Source organism: Anabas testudineus, chromosome 6 (genome assembly GCF_900324465.2).
Source record: "Anabas testudineus chromosome 6, fAnaTes1.2, whole genome shotgun sequence".
Taxonomy (NCBI): domain Eukaryota; kingdom Metazoa; phylum Chordata; class Actinopteri; order Anabantiformes; family Anabantidae; genus Anabas; species Anabas testudineus.
Genome location: NC_046615.1, coordinates 1280711 through 1302635, shown reverse-complemented (window position 1 = coordinate 1302635; position 21925 = coordinate 1280711). Strand labels below are relative to the sequence as shown.

Below are 21925 nucleotides of genomic sequence, written 5' to 3'. Positions count from 1 at the left end.
TTGATAATAGAAGATTGTTAGTGACCTTTACCAGTGCTGTTTCTGTAAATTGATGTACTCTAAATCCTGCAAAGATTCTTCAGAACTATGCTGTTAGGAACATGATAATTAACATGACTTGGGGGGTCGACTCATTCAGACGGACATATTCATCCTGCTGCAGCCAAGTTTCAGGAAGATAGAATAAGTCTATTTGATGGTCAATTATCAAATCATTCACTAACAGGGATTTAGATGAGAGATCAGATATTTAACAGTCCACTTTTGATTGTTTTTATTTTGTTCTGAGAAAGGAGTCGTCTTTATTAGTATCACGTTTTTATGAATCACTCCTCTTGTGTTGGTGTTTGATATAAATTATTTAGGTAGTTGGGGAGCAGACACTGTGTGTATGGTATAAGTTTGGGTAGTTTTTATTTAGAAAAAATAAAAAAAGTCACCACCTGGATTTAACTAAGCAAATAGATAAGAGCCTCCCATTGGATAATTACTGCGTGGATTATTATTTCAGCTGGTAACAAGTTATTTAACTCTAACTGATGCAGTGAATAGCTTCTCTTTTCCTAAACAACCATGTCTGAACACACATCCTGTGGTCATGGAAAAGATTCTAATCCGTTTCTGAAGGGTCAAATTATTGACATGAATCAAGTAAAGAAAGGAGATTAATGAAACTACTAAAACTGGGTTAAGAACTGTAAAGAAAGTCATGTGGTCTGATGAGTCCAGATTTGCCCTGCTCCAGAGTGATGGATGCATCAGGGTAACTACTCTTCCACCTTCATAACAAGATCCTGGTGAAAAATTACTGCAACTCTGGACAGGAACAAATGTTGACATTGCAGAAGCTTATTGAAACAGCGAATGCATGCTGGAATCAAAGTTAACTGAGGCCCAACAAAAACATAGTGCGTAAATCTTTTTTTTTTTTTTTTTTTTTTAAAGGCGGTTTCTCACTCACAGAGTTGTAAAATTAACCCATCTTTATTATCCAACCTATACCCCACAAAATCTAATAAATTAATAATAAATAATAATACATTTATTTTAGTTTTACACGCCTTTGTTCAGGTTTTGTTCCAAACTTTATTAAACATGTTGCTGGAGCCAAATTCATAATTAACAATTTTTTTTTAACAACCAATACAATTCAGGTTCAATACTGATTTTTATGACTTTTAAACAAATGAAGGTTTATTTGTAGGTGATTACATTGCATTAACACAACATTTCACACAGCGTGCCAACTTTTTTGGGAAAAATAGTTCTTTTCCAATTAAACACGTACTTGAATATTAGCATTACAGATTAGACCTTTAGCATAATTCCCTTCTTCCCAAGTCAATGTCTAACGATACTACTAACGCTATTTCTTCTATTTCTTTTATTTTTATTTCCATGTCCAATTTCTGCTAGGCTGTTATTTTCATTGTAGGCAGTGCAAATGTGATCACAGCAGATCCTGATACTACAACACATGTTGTAGTCACTGGCCACAGAAGGGTTTAACATAGAATTTGACTATCTGGTTACTGAAATGCAGCAGTCTCTGGGTAACCTCTGCATAAACAGCTCTAACTAAACGTATAATATTCAGCTATAAATAATCTCTACAGTATGTTTTCTGTGTCACTGTGTGTCAGGGTCAGCTGTAGTTCCTTGAATAATGTCTCTTATTTTCTCTATGTCTGCCTGCAGCGCTATATTGTGAGGTTCAATCTTGAGAGCAGCGTGGTAGTCTTGTAGCCCTGAGAAAACGTGAAAAGGAAACAGAGTGATCATTTTGAAAAACATGGAAGTGACAAATTAATTCTCTACCATTCTGTCTTTAAACACAAGTCTGAATGAGTTGGTGCTAAGTGCTTTGTTATTCTGACTAAGATTGAAGATTGCATAGTAAAATTGTTGTGTAACCAAATCGAAAACAGTCCACAAGAGATTCAAACCTTCTGCATAGAGCTGCAGCTGGCAGAAAGCAGACCCTCTGCGGACACTGGCTCTGGCTCTAGCAGCTGCATTGGCTGCAACTGGCGGAGTTAACAGGTCAAGTGCCTGCAGAAACATATGGGCAGATAAAATTAAATAAAATCCATATTTATTATGTCCATCAATTGTGGTGTCCAGTTGCCTGATGGATCTAGATGCAGTTACCTATCTATATAGGAATTTCAAAACCTTTGGGCTCCTCTGGCAGGATGTCAGGAGCCAGAGCTTGGGCTCTTTTTATACTTTAGTTTTAATCACTGCACCTTACATTGTCTCACAGTGAGCTAAGTTAGCTGCTTTTTAAAAACTTTCTAACATAGTAGTGCTGTCACAGCAGGATCCACATGTCTATAAATTGGGAGTCAGTGTGATCACTTGAGGAGTTTCATCAGAGTTCTTGCACTTTTGTGGCTCCCCCTAGAGCCAGAAAAGCAAACATCACACAAAAATGACCCAACCATCGCATTTGACCCCTGGTCCTTCTTCTGTGAGGCAGGAGCGTTAACCACTATGCCACACTGCTATGACAGAGACAGATTATATAAAACACACAGATAGTACAAACCTGAGAGGAATCCTCAATGGCCTTGTGAAAATTTCCTAATTTCAGGTGACATGCTGCCCGGTTTGAATACAGTGCTGGGATCTTTCTGTTGAGCCTGACAGCCAGATTATAGGCGTTCACTGCACTCAGGTAGTCCCCAGTCGCAAAATATTTGCTGTAAGAAAAAGTCAGTTTAGTGATTCCAGACGAATAAGCAGCTCAGTACTTTTGAGAGCAGATTTTACTTACTCCCCTTTATCCTTTAACCAGTCAGGGTTCCTGTGCTCTTCCTTGAGGTCCTTGAGTTCTTCAGTGTCAGCATTTACTGCATGCCTAGCTTCAGCCTGCTTTTTGAGCCACTGGTCGGTTAAAATACAAATAGTGCAAACTTAGTGTTAATTCAAGTCATAAACTAGCATAGTAGTGTGTGTGTGTGTGTGTGTTTGTGTGAATGAGAAGCAGTGTAAAAGCACTTTGAGCATGAGTTAGGTAGAAAAGTGCTATATGAGTGCAGATCATTATCAGGGTTTTTTTTTTAAATGGAGGTAGTGATGTTATCAGCAGCACAACATGCAGATCACAACACAATTTTTCAAGACAATATGAGTGAACTTTACAGTAAGGGGCTGATTCCCAGGGGTTGACAGAGATAATCAGGTGAACAGTTCTCACCTCTTCCTCCTCTTGCACTCTGGATTCTCTGAGAGCTGTTGGGAAAACCCTTGGGGTAAAAGTGACTTGAATGTTTCCAGTGAGTCTTGGAGCAGGTAGGACCACTTGTTTTTTCTTGCAGTTTGCTTCACTTTTGCCTCTTTGATCTACACACAGGAACATGTCCATTAACATGCCAAAACCAAATCATAAACTAGTTTAGCACACAAGAAACTACTGACAGACATTTCCTTCACCTGAACATTGATTTTCCTGCTCCTCTGTCACAGCTTTTATTTGGGTTTGACGACTCCTCTGCCTCTGGAGCTTAACTCTGGTTTCTACTTCTGCTTTTTGTTTCTGGTTCAGCTGCCAAGCTGCCAGCTCTGCTGTGGTTTTCTCCCGCTCAGTGTCTTTCATTTTCTGGATGGTGTCTCTTTCTTCCTTTTCAAGCTATGATCAAGTAAACATTCTATGAAGTGTTATTCATATTCATATTCCAGAGTCTTGGTAATGTGAATTTCGGTTATGTTACCTTCATCATTGTCTCCAATGCATATTTTTTCTCTGCATGCTTTTTTTCTGCCTTGGATCTTGACTCTGACGTCAGCTTGTCCTGGTATTTCAGTAGAGCCTGCTGTCTGATCACCTTCTTTTTCTCTTTATCATCTGAAAACACACTGAAATCTATTGGTCTGTAATGATATTTCTAATCAAGCTTGTGGAAACATACGGTATATATAGAATAAGACTAGTGTAGAGTTTGCCTGTGATTAAGGAGTTTGGTGATTAGACTAAACTAGATGCTCTTACTTGTACTTATCATCAGATGGTCCCACTCTTTATTTGTCCTTTTTGGCAAACTGATCAGTACGACTCCATTTCCAACCTTTGCTGTGCTTTTGTCATCATCAACTGGTTCAAACAGGAAGGCTTCAAATAGATATGGTGGAAAATGGACCTGCAGAAAACAAAGAAGAAAACGTTTCATGGATAAATTACTGTATGGAGCTGTACAAAAAACTCCTTTCTTTATCTGTTAAGACCTCTATCACTGTATGTATATGCTGATTAGTCCAGCATGTACAGTAAGTAAAGTTAATTTATACATTGCTTTTCCAGGCTCCATGAAGTGCTTCATGATAAAAGACAAAACACAAACACACACAATAACAACAGCAACAACAACAGAGCAAGCCAAAACATATCTAAGCACAATAAATAACATAGAGATGTGGGAAAGCTACAGTCATGTGAAATGATTTCAGGAAATTTGAGTTTAACAAAAAAATCAGCAGATAGGGATTTTCAAAATAAAAATGATTTAGCCTTAAGTTAGGGTTGTAAAAACGTCTTATTTTGAAAAAACGGAAGTAGGATCCCAGATATGCATTTAGCGTTGATTAAACGTGTGAACAAATCTAAGGAATGACAGAAAAAGTGAGCAACTGAGAACACAGTGCCATTAACTGAGCTTATGTTACATCCTCGTATGTTGTTTAGGGATGCGTTGAAGTGTCCAGGGACTGTGTGGCACCAACATACCTTGACGTATTCGTCTGTAGACAGAATGTCCACTTTCCCAACTTTCGCTCCTTTTAAAGGCACATTTATGTAAACCGTCGAGTCTGTCTGTGTCCACGAGTAGTCTGTCACCAGTAGAGGCATGTTCTATACAAACCAAGGCCACTCGGTGTCCAAATATCGGTGAAGTTAGGTTTAAAACAAGCGTCTGAGACTTACAACAGGCTTCAACACGGGACGTTACATCCGCTACCGCTGCCGCGCTGCGTCCTGTTGCCATGGCGACTACAGAGGCAACATGTTGCCTTCACGGTAATCAGAAAAATCTGGATTGAGAGTTCAAACGGGTTCCACTCTTGGGTTAAAGGGGGATTTAAGGAATACAATTGCTCCGGCTTGAAATGAGTTGTTACAGCACTTAAAGTTGTAAAACGTGTACAGTATTAATCTAAACTCTCATTTAGATTTACGTAGGTGTTATTTTTGTGAAAGTAAAGCAATAATAGGAAACGGCATAACAACAATGGGGGCAATTGTCATTTTTGGACAGGACACTTGTTCATGAAAGAACAAGACTGTATTCAATTTTACACTGAAATAGTCCATAAAAACATTGTACGATGATAAGCTTTAGTTACTACATCCTAAACATGTTAAGTAGATTTAAGCAGCTCCAGCACTATTCAATTAAATTCTATTTGATTTTATTTATAAAGCACCAAATCACAACAGTAGTAATCTCAGGGCACTTTACAGTGTTCAAGGTTTAAGACCTTACAGAGAATAATTGTATAAAAATGATATAGAAAACCAACGATCCGAACGTTAAAATGACAACTTCACTACATAAGTGTTCTTGTCCTTGTTATTCCCCATCCAGCCTCCAGAGGCCCCTGTATAACCACTCTGGTAACTTGATGATAATGATTGTGGACAACTTAGCAGTCCTGACTCTCTGATAAAGTTGTCTAGCAAACCAAGGCACTGTTGGCAATCAAGAGCAGATGTACGATATTACTTGTTTTTGATATACCTGTGGACTACAAGCCAGACTAGGCACTTGTTTAAACCAGGTAAAACAAATGTTTCCATGGTTGGAAATTATTTTTGAAATTATTTATGTTTACTGATCCAGCAGCTTATTGTTCAGGTTAAATCCCACAGTAACCAGCTGAGTCAGTTCTAGATAGATTTAGGGTGTGTGTTTAGAGAAAGAGTGTTTAGAGTCTCTAAATCAACACATTTTAATTACATTGTGGTCAAAAATTATATTGTACTGCAAGATCAGATATTTTTGTGTAAAGAAAGCAGCATGTTACACATCAGATTGTTTTTTTGCACAAAAATCTGTTGTCTGGGTACATTTTATTGATATCAGCATATTTGCAACTTGTCATTTACATTAATTGTCACCACTTTCTCGCTATTATAAGGAAAATGTAATGGGGTTGCTATGTTCCATACAAAAATATATTTATGATTGCAATTTAGTTAAATAGGAATGACGTAATTTTACAAAACAGGGTTTTCACGAGAAACCTTATGATCCGCTCTTCATTTAATATCTCTTTAGTAAACTTATAATGACCCTTACAGTCTTCCTTAGAGGAGGTGATGTCAACTGAGGGGATGTGAACCCTTGTTAATGGAAAATGTTGTTGTAAAATGTTCCTAATCGCAAAGGGTGTACATTACATAATACTGTATCACCACACGTCATGGTACCAAATAAAGTTTCCATTTTTACACAGTCTATAATAAACTATTTAATGTCTTTACTTTGACCTGACAATCAGCGTTAAAGTGATAAACACAAAGCCAGTGGTTGTAACACAACAGCCACAGTGGTAGTTTATTGACTTAGTCACATAATAAAGTCCAAGTCGCTAACATCTTATCATGATCCTTAACATCAACTTATAAAACTATTAAACCCTTTGTTGAGTTGGACATATCGTTCTTGGTAGACTTTTAATGATGTAGTCTGTGTTAACATGAGATAACAGGGAGCATACCCACATTCTTAGCTTTACAACACATTTAGCATTTCCATATCTTTCTCACTAAAAAGTTCTGCACATTTTAATATGTACACCATTGTCTCTTAAGGCCTGAAATGGACAATGGACTCCACCTGACTCCAGTATGTTTCTCATTTTCACATCAGTAGAAGTGATACTGTAGAACATAGAAGGTAAACAAGGTAAGAATTTGTTATTGTGCATTCAAACCAGTATAACATGGTAACACAGAGTGACACATGACTGTGTGTGTGTGTGTGTGTGTGTGTGTGTGTGTGTGTGTGTGTGTGTGTGTGTTTGTGTGTGTGTGTGTGTGGTGTGTGTGGGTGTTAAAAAAAATTCAAAACACATTTTAAATGAATGTATGCTAAACTATACAACAGGGATATAAGGAGAATCTGTCCCATTACAAGAAGAGTGTGTAAACTTAATTAATGCCAAACTAGCAGATGCAATATACCATCACTTACAGATAGCTGCAGTACACTGAAGGGTTAATGGCTGCAAATGGATTTCACATTTTATAACTCCTCTCTTTTCCCACTCATGATGACTGTGCTTTACAGCTGTGTGGCTATACAATGACATTCATAAAATGGTCGGATTATGGTGCCCTTCTGTTGAACTTTAACTACAGGATGGAAGACTCAACTCAAGCCCTTCATGCTTTTGCCTCTTCACCACCAGAGAGTGGAATTCATGGAAAACTACAAACTGATGACTGTTGCTTTTAAGAGCTTACGACTCATTCACTACTCCTGACTTAATACTTAGTTACTAGTGACACATCATAGTTACTAAGCAGTTCTTCTATATTTCATCATTAAGACATGTATCCAGAGGTGGTAGAAGTACACAATCTCAGTTTTTAAGTGCAAGTAATTGCCTAGAAAAGTAGAAGTACAGTACCACTACCAATTCTTAACTCAAGTTTAAATACATGCTAAGGAAACAGTGTATTTTAGCGTTCAGGACTCAGACACAGTCTCAGTCTAGGCTTTGAGTCTAGGGTAAAAACCTATTAATTTAGTCAATCATTTTTGTAAGTAGATTTGCCTTAGGGAAAGACTCATGGATGTAGAGCATTATTGTGAACTGGTATGTTTAGATGATGTCTTCCCCACTCTCATTGATCACTCAGGTTTGTTGATGGTGAAGTGATTGGTTGCTCTACATCCCAGGGAGCCCTCATGTCTGTGTTTCCTTCTGGATCTCCTTTTAGTTAGGCTGTCACAGTTAGTCCTGCCGGAGTCCCTGCTGCACTATTCTAAATATACATTGGTTCCAAGCTACCATGAAGACGGTCTTGGCCTCAGCGGACCTCAGCAGCTGTTTCTCTGAGGTCTCGACTCAACGCTCGAATGTCCAGGACTGGAAAAAGTCTACCAGAGCCTCCAATACCTAACTGGACTCCACATTAACTTAAAGACATTAACTATTATACTGGACTGCCTGCTGCCTACACAGCATGTAATCACCCATATGAGGATGGGTTCCCTGTTGAGTCTGGTTCCTCTCAAGGTTTCTTCCTGTTGCCTTCTCAGGGAGTTTTTCTTGCCACCGTCGCCCTCGGTTTGCTCATCAGGGTCAATCTGATTATTATGATTCATTCACATTCACTGTTCATGTAAACTTCCATAGTTACTTTGGTTGTGTAAAGCTGCTTTGCGACAATGTCAATTGTAAATATGCGCTATACAAATAAAATTGAATTGAATTATATTTTAAATAATATTTAATTTGATGCTGTGGGCAGTTTAATGTTGGCAAACTGACAGTTCTTAACAAAGCAGAGACAGCAGGAATGTCTAATATGTTTTTTCAGTCATACAAGAAGCACATGCCTTAAAATAAATGTGATAAAAGATCAAATTGGCTAATAAAGATTTGATGGATCTTTGAGGAAAGAGAACAGTTCAAACACAAACTGCAAATTAAGAAGTTTCCGGTGTCCAGCATTACACCTCTGGTCCATCATGCTACATTAGGTGGCTTCAGTGTAGTCAGCACCCACCACAAAGAAAAAGCTCCACAACTTTTTCTTCACACATAACCTGCAGCATCATGACACATGACATCACCAATTACATTCAGTAGAAGCAAGCATGGATGATGACACAGTCAGCCATGGTTTGGGATTGGAAATAGGCAGTTAGCTGCTTTTTAAACATTGCTTGCTAACAGCTGCAGTTCTCTAAGTTGTAGATGAAACAGGGTTTATGAGGGATTTGGCTGTCATTAACCTCTGTCACTGTCACACTCGTTGCACCATCTTTACTGCCTGGATTATGGTCACTGCAATTATGCAAGCTATGAAAGAGAATTTTACTGTAAACTATCATTTCCCGGATTTGAGATCAGCACCACCAACTGAACAGTGGAGAACGTCAAGATTTCACAGGCCAGTGTTCAATCAGATTCAAGCAAAGCTTGGAGCAAAATAAAAAAGATGTGTAGAATGATGAGCAAATTTAAGTGCCACTGCACCTTTACTTTTTAAAGCATATGCTGTATGACTGCTATTTTTGGTCTGTGGTGCTCTTCACAGATGTTACAGTCACAATTTAGGTCTTTCGCCATTTATAGAACTTAATCTTGTGAAAATATTCAGGGAAATCTTAATGCTTAAAGGCCAAGAGAGGAAACCACTGTTGAATTGTGACCTTTGAGCCCTCAGGCACCATTGCACAGATAACTCAAATCAACTGCATTGATATGAGTTATCTGGATCATTGCTGATAAATAGTGGAAATGTGTTCTATTGAGAAGTCCATGTTTTAGCTTGTTTTGGGGGAAAACGAATGTCTGGTTGTACACAGCAAAAAAAGAAATAAGACCATCCAGATTGTGGAAGGTACAAAAGTCAGCATTTGTGATGGTGTGGGGGAACGTCAGTGTGTCAAGGACTTATTTATTATTGATTACACATTTTTGAAAACTGTTTTTCCTGAGAAGTCAGTGGATATTTCAGGAGGACAACGTCATGCCTTGTTCTGCATAGACAGAGTACGTGAGCTTGACTGTCCTGTCTGCAGTCCATATCTGTCTCCTACTGTAAATGTATGAAGCATCATGAAAAGTACTACAGTTAGCATCTCAATCCCCAAACAATTAAGCAGTGTCACACGGAAAGGCGACGTAACACATGACTATGTCCCAACTTTCTTGTGTTGCAGCATTAAATATAATATTTCTGAATTTAAGCTGTGAATCTTAATGTTTAACTATCCACAAAGAAGAGCGTTCAGTGGGTTTGTCATCTCCTGAAATATGTTAAACCCTATGAATTTTCACAAACGTGAACATGACAGAAAAGTAACTGACCAGTCAAGAGAACAAACTACAGCAATTCAGAGGAGAAATCAAAGATTTTGAGCTGAGTGGCTGACATTACCAATCATTTACTGTGAAGCCATTTGTGGTACTGTATCTGCAAACGGTAGTGTGTGTTTCATTTGAGTTTTATTTCACACGCAGTTGACCAACATCTAGAAACCTTTCAAACCAAGCCCCAGAATATCTGTTCTTCTCGAGGTCTAGTGGATACGCTGTAGGGATTGGAGAGGTCAGTCATGACCCCAAAGCCATATGTCTGGAGGTCTCATTTTTGTTCCTCCTGTAGAAACCTAAACACCATTGTCTTGTAGAGGTCAGTTGAACTCACGTTGCTTGAACTTTGCACTAAAACATCTCACCAGAACAAGCATCACCTCAAAGGAGGAGTCACACACGATTCTTCCACAGGTGAGGTGTGTTTTTACAATCTAACGGTTAATGTATAACCTGATATAGTGAATGGGAGGAAGCTGGTACCCTTGGCTACATATAGAAGCTGTCCTTCCACTCTTGCATACACTGTCTCAGTGTGGGGCTCCAACACAGACAATCAACATGGGGAAAGGTTTCTACATCAGTAAAGCTGTCGGGATAGTGGGTATTGTTCTGTGTGCAGGTGCCCTGGCTACTATCATAGCTCTGTCTGTAGTTTACTCACAGGAGAAGGCTAAAAATAATAATCAGGTCTTACCAACGGATGGAGGATTAACAACCAAACCGACTGTTACACCTGCACCTACATCTACCCCATCCAGTGAACTTTGGGACAAGTATCGGCTGCCCAAGAGCTTGGTGCCGTTGAACTATTATGTAACCCTGCGGCCACATCTCACTCCAGATCCAACAACTAAACTCTACATCTTTGAAGGTAAGGCTTTGTAATACTGTAATACTCATTACTGATCCTGTGGAGTCGGTGAGTTGTTGTTCATAGCAAGTAGTTGTATTCATCCCCTTCTACATCAAGAATTAAAACCAGCAGCAGGTTTTGTAGAGGAAATATGAACATTTATTTTCCAATATAAAGACCACACAATCAAATTCAGGTTACCACTTCACTCTTAAACTTAAAAAGCAGTTTCTGCACAGTCTCAACACAGGGTGTTACTCACTTGTTTTCCAACTTGTCTGGGCTACATTTCGAGGTTATTCGAGCAGAGAGAGATGTGGCGTGAGATGTGTAAAATGCCCTTGTTTTAGTTTGGTGGTCTATGCATCTTTATTGAATTTAAAATGTTTAATTTAGTTTAAGAAGTAGAGTTAAAGAAAGGAGAAATTTCGAATCACCGAATTTGGAAATATGTGATTATCAGCAAAATACATTTTTGCTTTTTTAATATCCAAAATGTGAATTATGTGTTTTTTTTTAAATTAAAACTAAGAAAAGTAATCCACAGATAATACTGAGAATGGGTGTTTGAACAGTTCTTCATTTTAATGAACCACTCAAGATTCAATCTGTACACGTAAGAAGAAATTTCATTCTTTAAAGCTGGAAATCAGATTTCCACTACTCATCATTCTTGTCAGTTACTGCAGTCTGAAAATTTCCTATTAAAGGTTTCTTATAACTGATGATCCCATTTTTGATTCTGTCTCAGGTGAATCCACTGTGGAATTTGAGTGTGTTGAGGACACTGACCTGATCATTATCCACTCCCATAAGCTGAACTACAGCGATTCTGAGAAGACACTCGGCGTGAGGCTCACACCTGTCAATGATGCTGTCAATGTTCCCACAATCAAGTCTGCCTGGCTACAGCCTGTGACCCAATACCTGGTTGTGCAGCTCAATGGTAAACTGACCAGTGGCAACAGGTACCAACTCTCTACTAAATTCACCGGAGAGCTGGCTGATGATCTGGGAGGCTTCTATAGGAGCGAATACAAAGAGGATGGAGTGACGAAGTATGTGCATTTAGTGTCACATTGTACACATTGAAACATAATACTCAATATTATATTGTAGATGTGAGGTGCTGATGTTGATCAGAACCTGATAAATTCTAGTAGGATGAATGATGAATGAATGAGAACTGAGTTTAGTGGGTTTTTTTGTTTGTTTGTTTTTGCCATTTTGGTATTTCCTGGAGTGCACCCATGAAATTTGTTTTAGAGGAACAGTCTCACAGTTCATTAATCTCACTCAACCAAATAAGTTGAAAGTTAACTAACATCACAAAACAAATTGAACAACTCCAAGTTTTTAGGTGCATGCTGGGTCACATGAATCGCATTAAATAATTGCTCTGCTTAATAATTGTTACAAGCTAGCACACGAGGGGAACCCAGATGTGGAAGCTTGATGAGACACCATGAGTCAAGAGCAAGAATGATAATTTACAAAAAGATACAAAACAAAAAGTCACAGCTAGAGCAAAACGCAATAAAGCCAAAGAAAGAAACTATGGGTCACTGCAACGGCAGGAGAGTAAGAATTTGGCGTGACAATGAACAACAACAAGAAAAAAACAGCACTGCAGAGCAGGAAGATAACAATCAATGAAAAAACGAACCGGCAAACGAAAAAGCAAAGTGATCCCTAAAGAGCTTCTGAAGAGGGAAGGTGAACAAGAGCTGGTAAACATAGCAGGAGCTGGTCCGAGGAGGAGCTGTAGCAATAATTACTGGTAGAATACTAGCTTCAGTACCCAGCATTCACTAAAGAGCCCTGAAAAGAAGTTTTATTTAAAGAAACTCACCACTCTGAACCTTGAGAGATCTTTCCAAAAGATGTTTCCTACTAGATTATCTGGATATATTATAAAGCTTCAAACTAAAGAATCACACTAAATGGATATAATTTTAGTACAACATCCCCTCTTTTTGTTTCCGTTCCTTCTCCTGCAACCTCACAGGAAAACATTAAAAGGGGATTTTATGTTAACATTGCTAGACATCGGCAGGATTTATTAAACTTAGTCTAGACATTTTCTTTTTTTGAGCCTTCGGAAACTGAATTAGGTTTTTGATAGAGCTAGGCCAGCAGTTTTATTTACTTTGCGTCTTTCATGAAATACTGGAAATAAGATGAAATTGATTTTGTGAAGTTTCTCTGAGGGATTATTTTATATTCTTGATAAATAAAAATGCAAATGGCATACATCTATTTCCTTTCAGGATTGTTGCTACTACTCAGATGCAGCCAACAGATGCCAGAAAAGCGTTCCCCTGTTTTGACGAACCAGCTATGAAAGCAGTTTTCTACATCACTCTGATCCATGACCATGGAACCATAGCGCTCTCCAACGCTGAGGAAAAAGGTTGGTCATACTATGGTGATTGTTGGAAGGAATGATACTTTCATAAAAACTCATCTGAATGTATAAGGAACGCTGGACTCAAGTGTTTAGGATGTTCTAAGACTTTGGACAGAAATGTTTGAAATGTGAAAGTTTGAACCAGTTTAGTCTTGGTAAACGTATAATATAATATAATCAACCTAAAAAGATGCTTCAATACATGCATTTTCTTTTCTACAGAATCAACCAATGTCACCATTGCTGGCCAGGATTTACGAATGACAGTTTTTGAGCCAACTAAGAAAATGTCCACCTACCTTCTAGCATTTATTGTCTGCGACTTTGACTTCATCAGTAACACCACCGACCAACTTCTGGTAATTACTTCTTTGTTTTTTTAAATTTCTAAATCAGTTTTGTGCTCAGGTGTTACAGTAGCTTGTTGTTTAACTAAGCATGGTGTAAACTAGCAGACTAGCTAGGTAAATAAAGTGTCTTGCAAATAAAGAAGCTAAAGGAATGATGCCTAAAGCTTCACATTTAAATGTTTACAGGCCACATAACTGAGCACATGTGTGTTTAAATTAGGTCTTACTTTGCAAGCAAGAATTGCTTGCCACACCAATTTTAGTAATTGTGGGTCTCCTAGCAGACCTCTTACATACCTGTCCCCAGGGACCCATTTTCTCATGATCCACCCACGACAATACTGCAATAACTTAGTTATTAAATTAGCAGTTGGTCTGTGAACCTAATCCTAGTAGTTGTTTAAAGTCACACATCCTGGCACACATCACTTATGATGTTTGGACTAAAGTAAACCAATCCATGACCGCAAGCTGGACTCCTTATTTTACAAACATAAATTATGACAGTAAAATTTCATATATTATTTAAATTAAAAAGACATACACTAGCTTTAATTTTAAAGCAAGTGAAGGGATGATGTCAATTTAAAACCACAGAGATTATAATGAGATTCAAGTGAACAGGAATGTTTATGATTGTATGATGTGTTTTTATTGTGTGACTTGGGTTTAGATCCGCATCTTTGCCCGGAAGTCTGCTATTGCTGCTGACCAAGGAGAGTATGCCCTTAATAAAACTGGACCCATCCTGAAGTTCTTTGAGAAATATTACAATTCCAGCTACCCTCTGCCCAAATCTGGTAAGTCACACATGACTCTCTAAGATTGAAGTTTTATGATTTTTTTTAAATGTTTTCTTTCTATTTAGTTTAGCTAAAGCTTTAACTGTTCATTATTTTCAAATTCATTCATTTCAAGTAGTTAAAAAGTAGTGAAAAGTTTTATTTTTTTTAATCTGAGACTATGATTCCCTTACTTTTTAATATTTGTTTTCCGACTGTGACTGAATTTATTTTTCCAATAAACAAAATCTATTGAATTTAGTAGAAAAACCTGAGGGACACTGTAACACAATTATACACTATTAATTGTACAAAAAGACACACTTGTTTCTCTAAGGTATAACTTTATTTTCATAATTTGTAGGATGCATCTTTAAGTGTGTCACTTGTGTTGCCTGAATACTCTCCTTTCACTGCCCCATGTTTTAACTTTCAGGACTGTACACCTGCCTTTTGTCTAGCGGCTCCGTTCCGCTCACATGTTTATTGCCATCATATGGTTTTTATGATCAACCCCAAAAACAATAAAACAGCTGTGTCAGGCTTTTTGAACAGCTTATCACACACTGTTCTAATCAGTTTTGTCCCTATCAAGACTTATCTGCAACAAATCTCTCATTTTTTATAACAGGGCTTTGGGAAATATACTGTATCAATTATTAACTGATAAAGTTGATAACTAGACTGATTGCAGACTTTTATGACAGTTGTAAACATTTGTCTTTGTTGACCATTCCACACAGTACATTATATGATGCTGTTAGAGAGTTCACAAAACCACTAAATTTCTAGGTGATAATCGACATAATCTTTTAAAACTTGTGCAGTTAATACTTAAGTTTGGTCAGCTCACTCTTGAAGCAGTGGGTAACCACAAATGTTTTCTTTCCTAATGCAGATCAGATTGCTCTACCAGATTTTAATGCTGGAGCCATGGAGAACTGGGGTCTGATTACATACAGAGAGACAGCACTGCTCTATGATGAAGCATACTCCTCCAGCTCCAATAAGGAGAGGATCGCTACAATCATCGCTCATGAACTGGCTCACATGGTTAGGTTCTAACATTGTGTATGTCTGTTACATAGTTGTCATTGTTTTGGGCTCCCACTGGATGTTTTAATACACTCTTTCATTGTTTTGAGAAAAAATGAAAACTGAAGAATATAGTTTCCCCTAAAAAGTTGAGTACACAGTCGAGTATGGAGGAGCTGACCTGAAAATCATTCATGTCAAGTACTGAAGACTCCTCAAGAGTTATAGAGCTGACATTACATTTACACCTTACTCTGTGCTGTCCTACTAGTGGTTTGGTAATCTGGTAACCCTGAGGTGGTGGAATGACTTGTGGCTGAACGAAGGCTTTGCGTCCTATGTTGAGTACTTGGGAGCACACGAGGCTGAACCTGACTGGAATGTGGTAAGGACTTCCCCCTGTCACATGGCTTCACCCAATCAGCTTAAGTCTAACCTAAATAGTGTCATGTAGGATGATGGTGATGGTGACTGCTGGAGTTTTAAGCATCCTGTCTTGTCTGTCTCATAACAGAAAGACCTCATTGTTCTCAGTGATGTACATAGGGTGTTTGCCATTGATGCCTTGGCATCTTCTCACCCTTTGACCTCTAATGAAGACGACATCCAAAAACCAGCACAGATCAGTGAGCTGTTTGATGCCATTTCATACAGCAAGGTAACTTCAGTCACACATGGATGTCTTTCTATAAAGTATTGTCCAGCCCCTTAGCCTGAACTATCACAACTAAATCCCTATACGTAACCCTGAGCCCTAAAACCCTCAAACAGCTCTTTGACTGTTTTTTTGGACTGTATTTTGGACTATTTAATTTTTTTTTACATATCTCCTAAACCCTGTTGCCACAACTGATTGTGAATTTCTTTGCTCATCCTAAGGGAGCGTCTGTTCTCAGAATGTTGTCAGATTTCCTAACTGAAGACGTCTTCACAATGGGACTCCAGGTAAGGACATTACCAGTAAACAGTTGTACACCGTTGGGAGAGGTTATATAGGTCCACTTGGCAAATTAACGTTAATTAATGTTAGTGACAGGCACAGTGAGTAGGATAACTGTAAAAAAAGGAGAATTATAAAGGGTTTTTCCTTTCAGCAGATGGACCTTCTTCAAATATGGTAGGAGAGCCAGTAATCAATAAATGTATTTAATAAGCAGAGCATAAAACAACTGGGCTGTGAGTGAAACTACAAATGTTTTGCCTAAAGTTTGACCAGCGTAACCCAGGCATCATTTGTAAAACCTCTCACTCTTTGTCTGTTCTTTCTGTCCGTTCTGTCCAGACCTACTTGGCTGAATTTGCATTTGGGAATGCAGTCTACACAGACTTATGGAACCATCTTCAAACGGCATGTTTTCTTTTATTATGAACATTAAGCTAATGTTTTAATCACATCTCCAATACGTTCCATCACACTGTGTGCTGCTATTAAAATGTGTCTTCTTCTATTGATTTTACAGGCTGTCATTGCTAGTAAAACTGATCTTCCTGACACTGTTCATAACATCATGAACACCTGGGTGCTGCAGATGGGCTTTCCTGTGGTTACCATAGATACTACAACTGGAGTCATATCTCAGAAGCACTTTCTCTTAGATCCAAATTCTGAAATCACAACACCATCTCCCTTCAAGTACAGTATATGCATACATCCTTCTTTAATTCTTTCCTCGAGCTAGAACTACGTGTTTGTCTTTAATACTACTGAAGCCGGTTACTCTTTTCCTACAGCTATGAATGGATTGTTCCAATCAGGTGGATGAAGACTGGAAAGACTCAGGACCTACAGTGGTTGAAGGATAAATCAGGTAAAATATACAGACACTAACAATAACACAGTGAATTTATGTTTGCTTTAGCTCATTAATTTAAAATAAAGCACTTTAGCTTTACTGTAGATTTTAAGCCAGTGCAAGTAACAAAGAACTCAAACATCCAACATTTCAGGATTTGACTAATCAACAATGAAAAAATAAAAAATGAATGCATAGAGAATTTTCACTTTTCCAGCCATTCAGTCAGGTCTCCTGACAAGTAAAAACAATCCCCCACCTGAAATAACCGGAAAAGATTTCAGAAAATACTATTTGGAATGCCAAGCTTCTCATTCTCTGACAGGTTGTCAAAATGCTTGTTGAATTGAATTTGAATTGTTCAGCAGGCCAAGAAATCCGCTCTTTCTGACTAATTCTGACTAATTATCTGCTATAAGCTTGCTTTTAAAATGTTTCCATTGCACACGAGTGTCCTTGGATCTTATCCATCTTCCACAGAGCTCCTTGGTTGACAAGCGTCCCAGTATTTGTGTTTGGATTTATTTTCTCTTTCCCGCTTAACATTCACTTTTACATCTAGTGCTTTTAGAATTTAACCCTAAATCTCAAATTCCTATTCCCACCACTAAGTAGCACTTTGCTGCCATCAAAAAAAGCTTCTTTTGTTGGTTCACATGTTCCACTTTTACAAAAAAACTGTGACGTACTGTAGAGCACAGCACAGGGCAGTACCCTCACTATGCAACAATCAGCGTGTTCATATTAGTAGGAGCTATTTTCTCATCGGCAACCTTGATCTTGTGCTTTACTGTAATGTCTAACTCTGATCTCCTTTTTTTCTCTAGCCACTATTGATGCGATGAAGGCATCAGCGGACTGGGTGCTGGCAAACCTTGATGTTGTGGGTTATTACAGAGTTAATTATGACGAGGGTAACTGGGACAGACTCCTAAGTGTTCAAAGCACTAATCATGAGGTATGATGCAGCTGTATGATTCATGGTGTCAGCAAAATGTGGGAAATAGAACAGACCTGTGCATTCTGCTGTTTCTGAACAAACCTCTTTATAGTGGTGGCTGTTTCATTAGTAGTAACAGGGATATTGTTCCTTTTTTCAAGCTTATTCCAGTAATAAACAGAGCTCAGTTGGTGGATGATGCCTTTAACCTTGCCAGGTATGTTCTGCAGTACAGTACAGAATTACACACTACATAAACCATGATACAGATGATGATTAGTCAAATACTTTTAAGCAGTTTGTTACCTTCAGTGAAGCCGAGGAACCCAGGTAGCAACATAATTGGTGTTACATCACTAAAAACATTTTGTAAAATAAGTTAGATATTACACAGCACTGGTATAAAAACTCAACAGGTATTAAAAGTTCTATATCGTTATCACCAATAATTAAGTGTCCCATTCTTTTCCAAAGAGCACAGATCATCTCTACAGTGCTGGCCCTCAATACTACAAAGTACCTGATCCGTGAGAGAGAATATATGCCCTGGCAGTCAACCCTGAACAACCTGGACTTCTTCTACTTAATGTTTGACCGCACTGAAGTTTATGGTCCCATGCAGGTATCATTTCTTCAAGTCAAATGTGTCATCAGAAAAATCTCAAAACCATAACACGAATAAGTTTGTTTAAAAATGATAATGTTCTTAGAATTCTTTTATTGCCTTACTTCTGTTTTTAGGATTATCTGAGGAAACAGGTCACCCCTTTGTTTGATTACTACAAGACGATGACTGACAACTGGAGCAAAGTACCCGATAAACACATGGACCAGTGAGCAAACAGCATTATGGAGCTACTGTTTGATTAAACCCAATTCAACATAATAGGGATCTCTTAAACTAAACCTGAATCAATTTTTAAAAACAACATTACATGTAAAACATCTTGATCCCATTTCTTTAAATCATCTTAGTCATAAGATGACATTCAAGCTATTTTTTTAAAAGTCAACTAAAAGCCCATCCTTCACATGATCTAAATCAATTTGTTCCACTGTGTGGATTTTACTCAGTGCTGTTAGGTTCATAAAAGTATGGTGCGTTACTTTTTTGTATTTTTCTCTACCAGTAACATTGCAGAAATTATGGCCTCTCTGATATTGTGTTTTATAAATACAGTAGTTAATGAAATAGCTCCATTACGTATCATGAAATGTACTAAAAACGTTACACAGACCAAAAGACTGACCACCAGTTGTACTATACTAATGTCTTTTTACTGTTTCTCCCTGCAAATGCTCCCTTTCCTCGCTGGTACTTGATGATCCAGGTATAATCAGGTAAACGCTATCAGCCTGGCTTGCAGAACAGGCCTTGAGGAATGCCAAACTCTGGCCACAACATGGTTCGAACAATGGAGGACCACAAATATCAATCCGTGAGTATACACATCATCCTAATATGTTACTTATTTCCACTGCTTAGTCATTTTCAGGATCAATTTTCATTGAAAGATGCCATCTTTCCTTAGGATCCACCCCAACCTGCGCTCCACCATATACTGTAATGCCATTGCAGCAGGTGGTGCTGTAGAGTGGGATTTTGCTTGGTCACAGTTTCTTAATGCCACCATTGCCATTGAAGCTGACAAACTCCGCTCTGCCCTGGCCTGCACCAAGCAACCATGGCTGCTCAACAGGTCTGCTCACATAGAGTTTACTTTTACTGTTAGTCAGCAAGTGACAGCATGTAACCGACAATTACATGTGCATACAGGAAATCTTGCTCACTGTTATGCTTGTGCCCTGTAGGTACCTAGAGTACACTCTGAATCCCACCTTGATCCGAAAGCAGGATGCCACCTCCACCATCGTCTACATAGCTAACAATGTGGTTGGACAGCCTCTGGCGTGGGACTTTGTCCGGGCTCGGTGGTCATACATTTTCACTGAGTGAGTCAAACACGTTTGGTTGCGTATATCACTGCATTGCCATGAAACATTAGACAAGATGAGTCAGTTGGAGTTTGATGTCGGAAACATGATAGCCTATTTTTCCATAGGGTACAAGTAGCAGGCTGTTCTAAATGCCAGGTGTGTTAGGAATACTTGACATATTTATTGACCAAGCATGGTCGCAGTCATTCAGACTTTTCAGAGCTTTGGACCTGGGTATATCTCATTGTGTATACAACATACATTCCATCACTGGTGTTGTTCTCTTGCATCCTGTCAAAAACTCTTTAGAGATATTCCATGAATGATGGAACAGAGTACTGAATCACAATAAATACACTATATACACCAAATAATTCTAATACATATCATTTTACAGTTGACAGTCCATTTCTTATTAGCACATTATAACGGCAAGATCCATTTTTCATCATGTCTTTTGTCACTCACAGGTATGGTGGTGGATCATTCTCTTTCTCCAACCTCATCAACGGAGTCACCAAACGCTTTTCCACCCAATTTGAGCTCGACCAGGTTAGATTAGTTTGTGCTATAATACTTTCTATTTTCTGCCTGTATGAGATTTGTTGTCATCTGACTTGCTGTTCCTCAAACAGGGAATTAAGTTGTATGTGTGTTTTGTTTGTTGTGACAGCTGGAGCAGTTCAAGGCCGACAATGCTGATGTTGGTTTCGGTTCTGGTACAATGGCAGTGGAGCAGTCCATTGAGAGAACCATCGGCAACATTAAATGGATTGAAAAGAACAAGGAGAATGTTCTAAACTGGTTTTTGGATGAAGCTAAACCCTAATGAGGCTTTGCACCAGCTCTTTATTCACTTGTAATTTAATTTAATGTTATTTTTTTAATTTAAACAAATCTTCTGCTTGACACAGGTAGTTTGTATATTTTTAAGAAAAAAAATGTTTTTTTGTACCTGAGTTTTGCTGGAAAATTACAGTGTACTTTAGATCCATTTATTCATTGGATTCATATATGTATATATGAGATTCAGTTGACATTTCTGCTATCCACTGTGAGCCCACTTAGTTGTATTGTGTAAAATTTCAGTAAGGCGCCGTGGTGTAATGATGATCCTGGATAAGTCCAGTGACGGTTGTGTGATCTTCAAAGTCATCTGATGCTGACACTGTATATTCTTTAATATATGAAGGCAACAGTTGTACAGTTGTGGATATGAATAAACATATGTACACATGTGCTCTGTTTGTCTGAAAGCATGATGATACTTCTGCTACTTTATTGTTCCTTTACCCCAACTCTAACCTCTCTATCCCACATGTGTGAGTGTCAATGCAAGAGACCATGCAGTATGTGCTGTTATAATGTGAATGTGAGGTTTGACCTGTGAACAGACAAAGGCAATAAAATTTTTATGTCATACACGTAAATTCTCAGCAGGCATGTTTTATGACCAACATATAAAAATCCACTATAACATTGTAAATAATTCATCACTCTTATCGCTCACTCCAGAGCAGTTCTCAACAGTTCCACCAGTCCCAGGGAGCGGTGGGGAGTGGATTAAATGCTGGTTAAATGCATACAGTCACTTCTGTTTTTTCATTCTGCTGGAGATTTGAGACTTGGTGCAACAGTGGCACTTAGGTTTTATCAGGGCTTTTATACAGCAGTTATTTTACTGCCCCTAGGGTTAGGGAGTAGGTCTATCAGTCTGTGGATCTGTTTGTGGGAATTCCGTTAACTGCCTGCTGTTTGTTAAGCC

The 21925-nt window shown here is 38.3% G+C and overlaps 2 protein-coding genes across 2 annotated transcripts; one reads left to right on the top strand and one right to left on the bottom strand.

Annotated features, from left to right (window-relative positions):
* Window positions 1-1181: 1181 nt before the first annotated feature.
* Window positions 1182-4977, bottom strand: dnaaf4 (dynein axonemal assembly factor 4). Its single transcript, XM_026366013.1, has 9 exons — window positions 4727-4977; window positions 3995-4142; window positions 3717-3850; window positions 3439-3634; window positions 3203-3348; window positions 2780-2889; window positions 2552-2705; window positions 1947-2052; window positions 1182-1748 (listed from the first exon to the last, which is right to left on the bottom strand). Exons 1-9 carry the CDS (start codon window positions 4847-4849, stop codon window positions 1630-1632), a joined length of 1236 nt encoding a protein of 411 aa, XP_026221798.1. The 5' UTR covers window positions 4850-4977; the 3' UTR covers window positions 1182-1629.
* A 5640-nt stretch (window positions 4978-10617) lies between these two features.
* Window positions 10618-20989, top strand: LOC113165997 (aminopeptidase Ey-like). Its single transcript, XM_026365861.1, has 21 exons — window positions 10618-10930; window positions 11664-11970; window positions 13183-13340; window positions 13590-13681; window positions 14346-14472; window positions 15353-15507; window positions 15761-15874; window positions 16004-16147; window positions 16369-16434; window positions 16772-16837; window positions 16950-17122; window positions 17221-17297; window positions 18110-18240; window positions 18384-18439; window positions 18697-18844; window positions 18964-19055; window positions 19554-19661; window positions 19755-19922; window positions 20035-20175; window positions 20631-20712; window positions 20834-20989. Exons 1-21 carry the CDS (start codon window positions 10618-10620, stop codon window positions 20987-20989), a joined length of 2874 nt encoding a protein of 957 aa, XP_026221646.1.
* The last annotated feature ends 936 nt before the right edge of the window (window positions 20990-21925 follow it).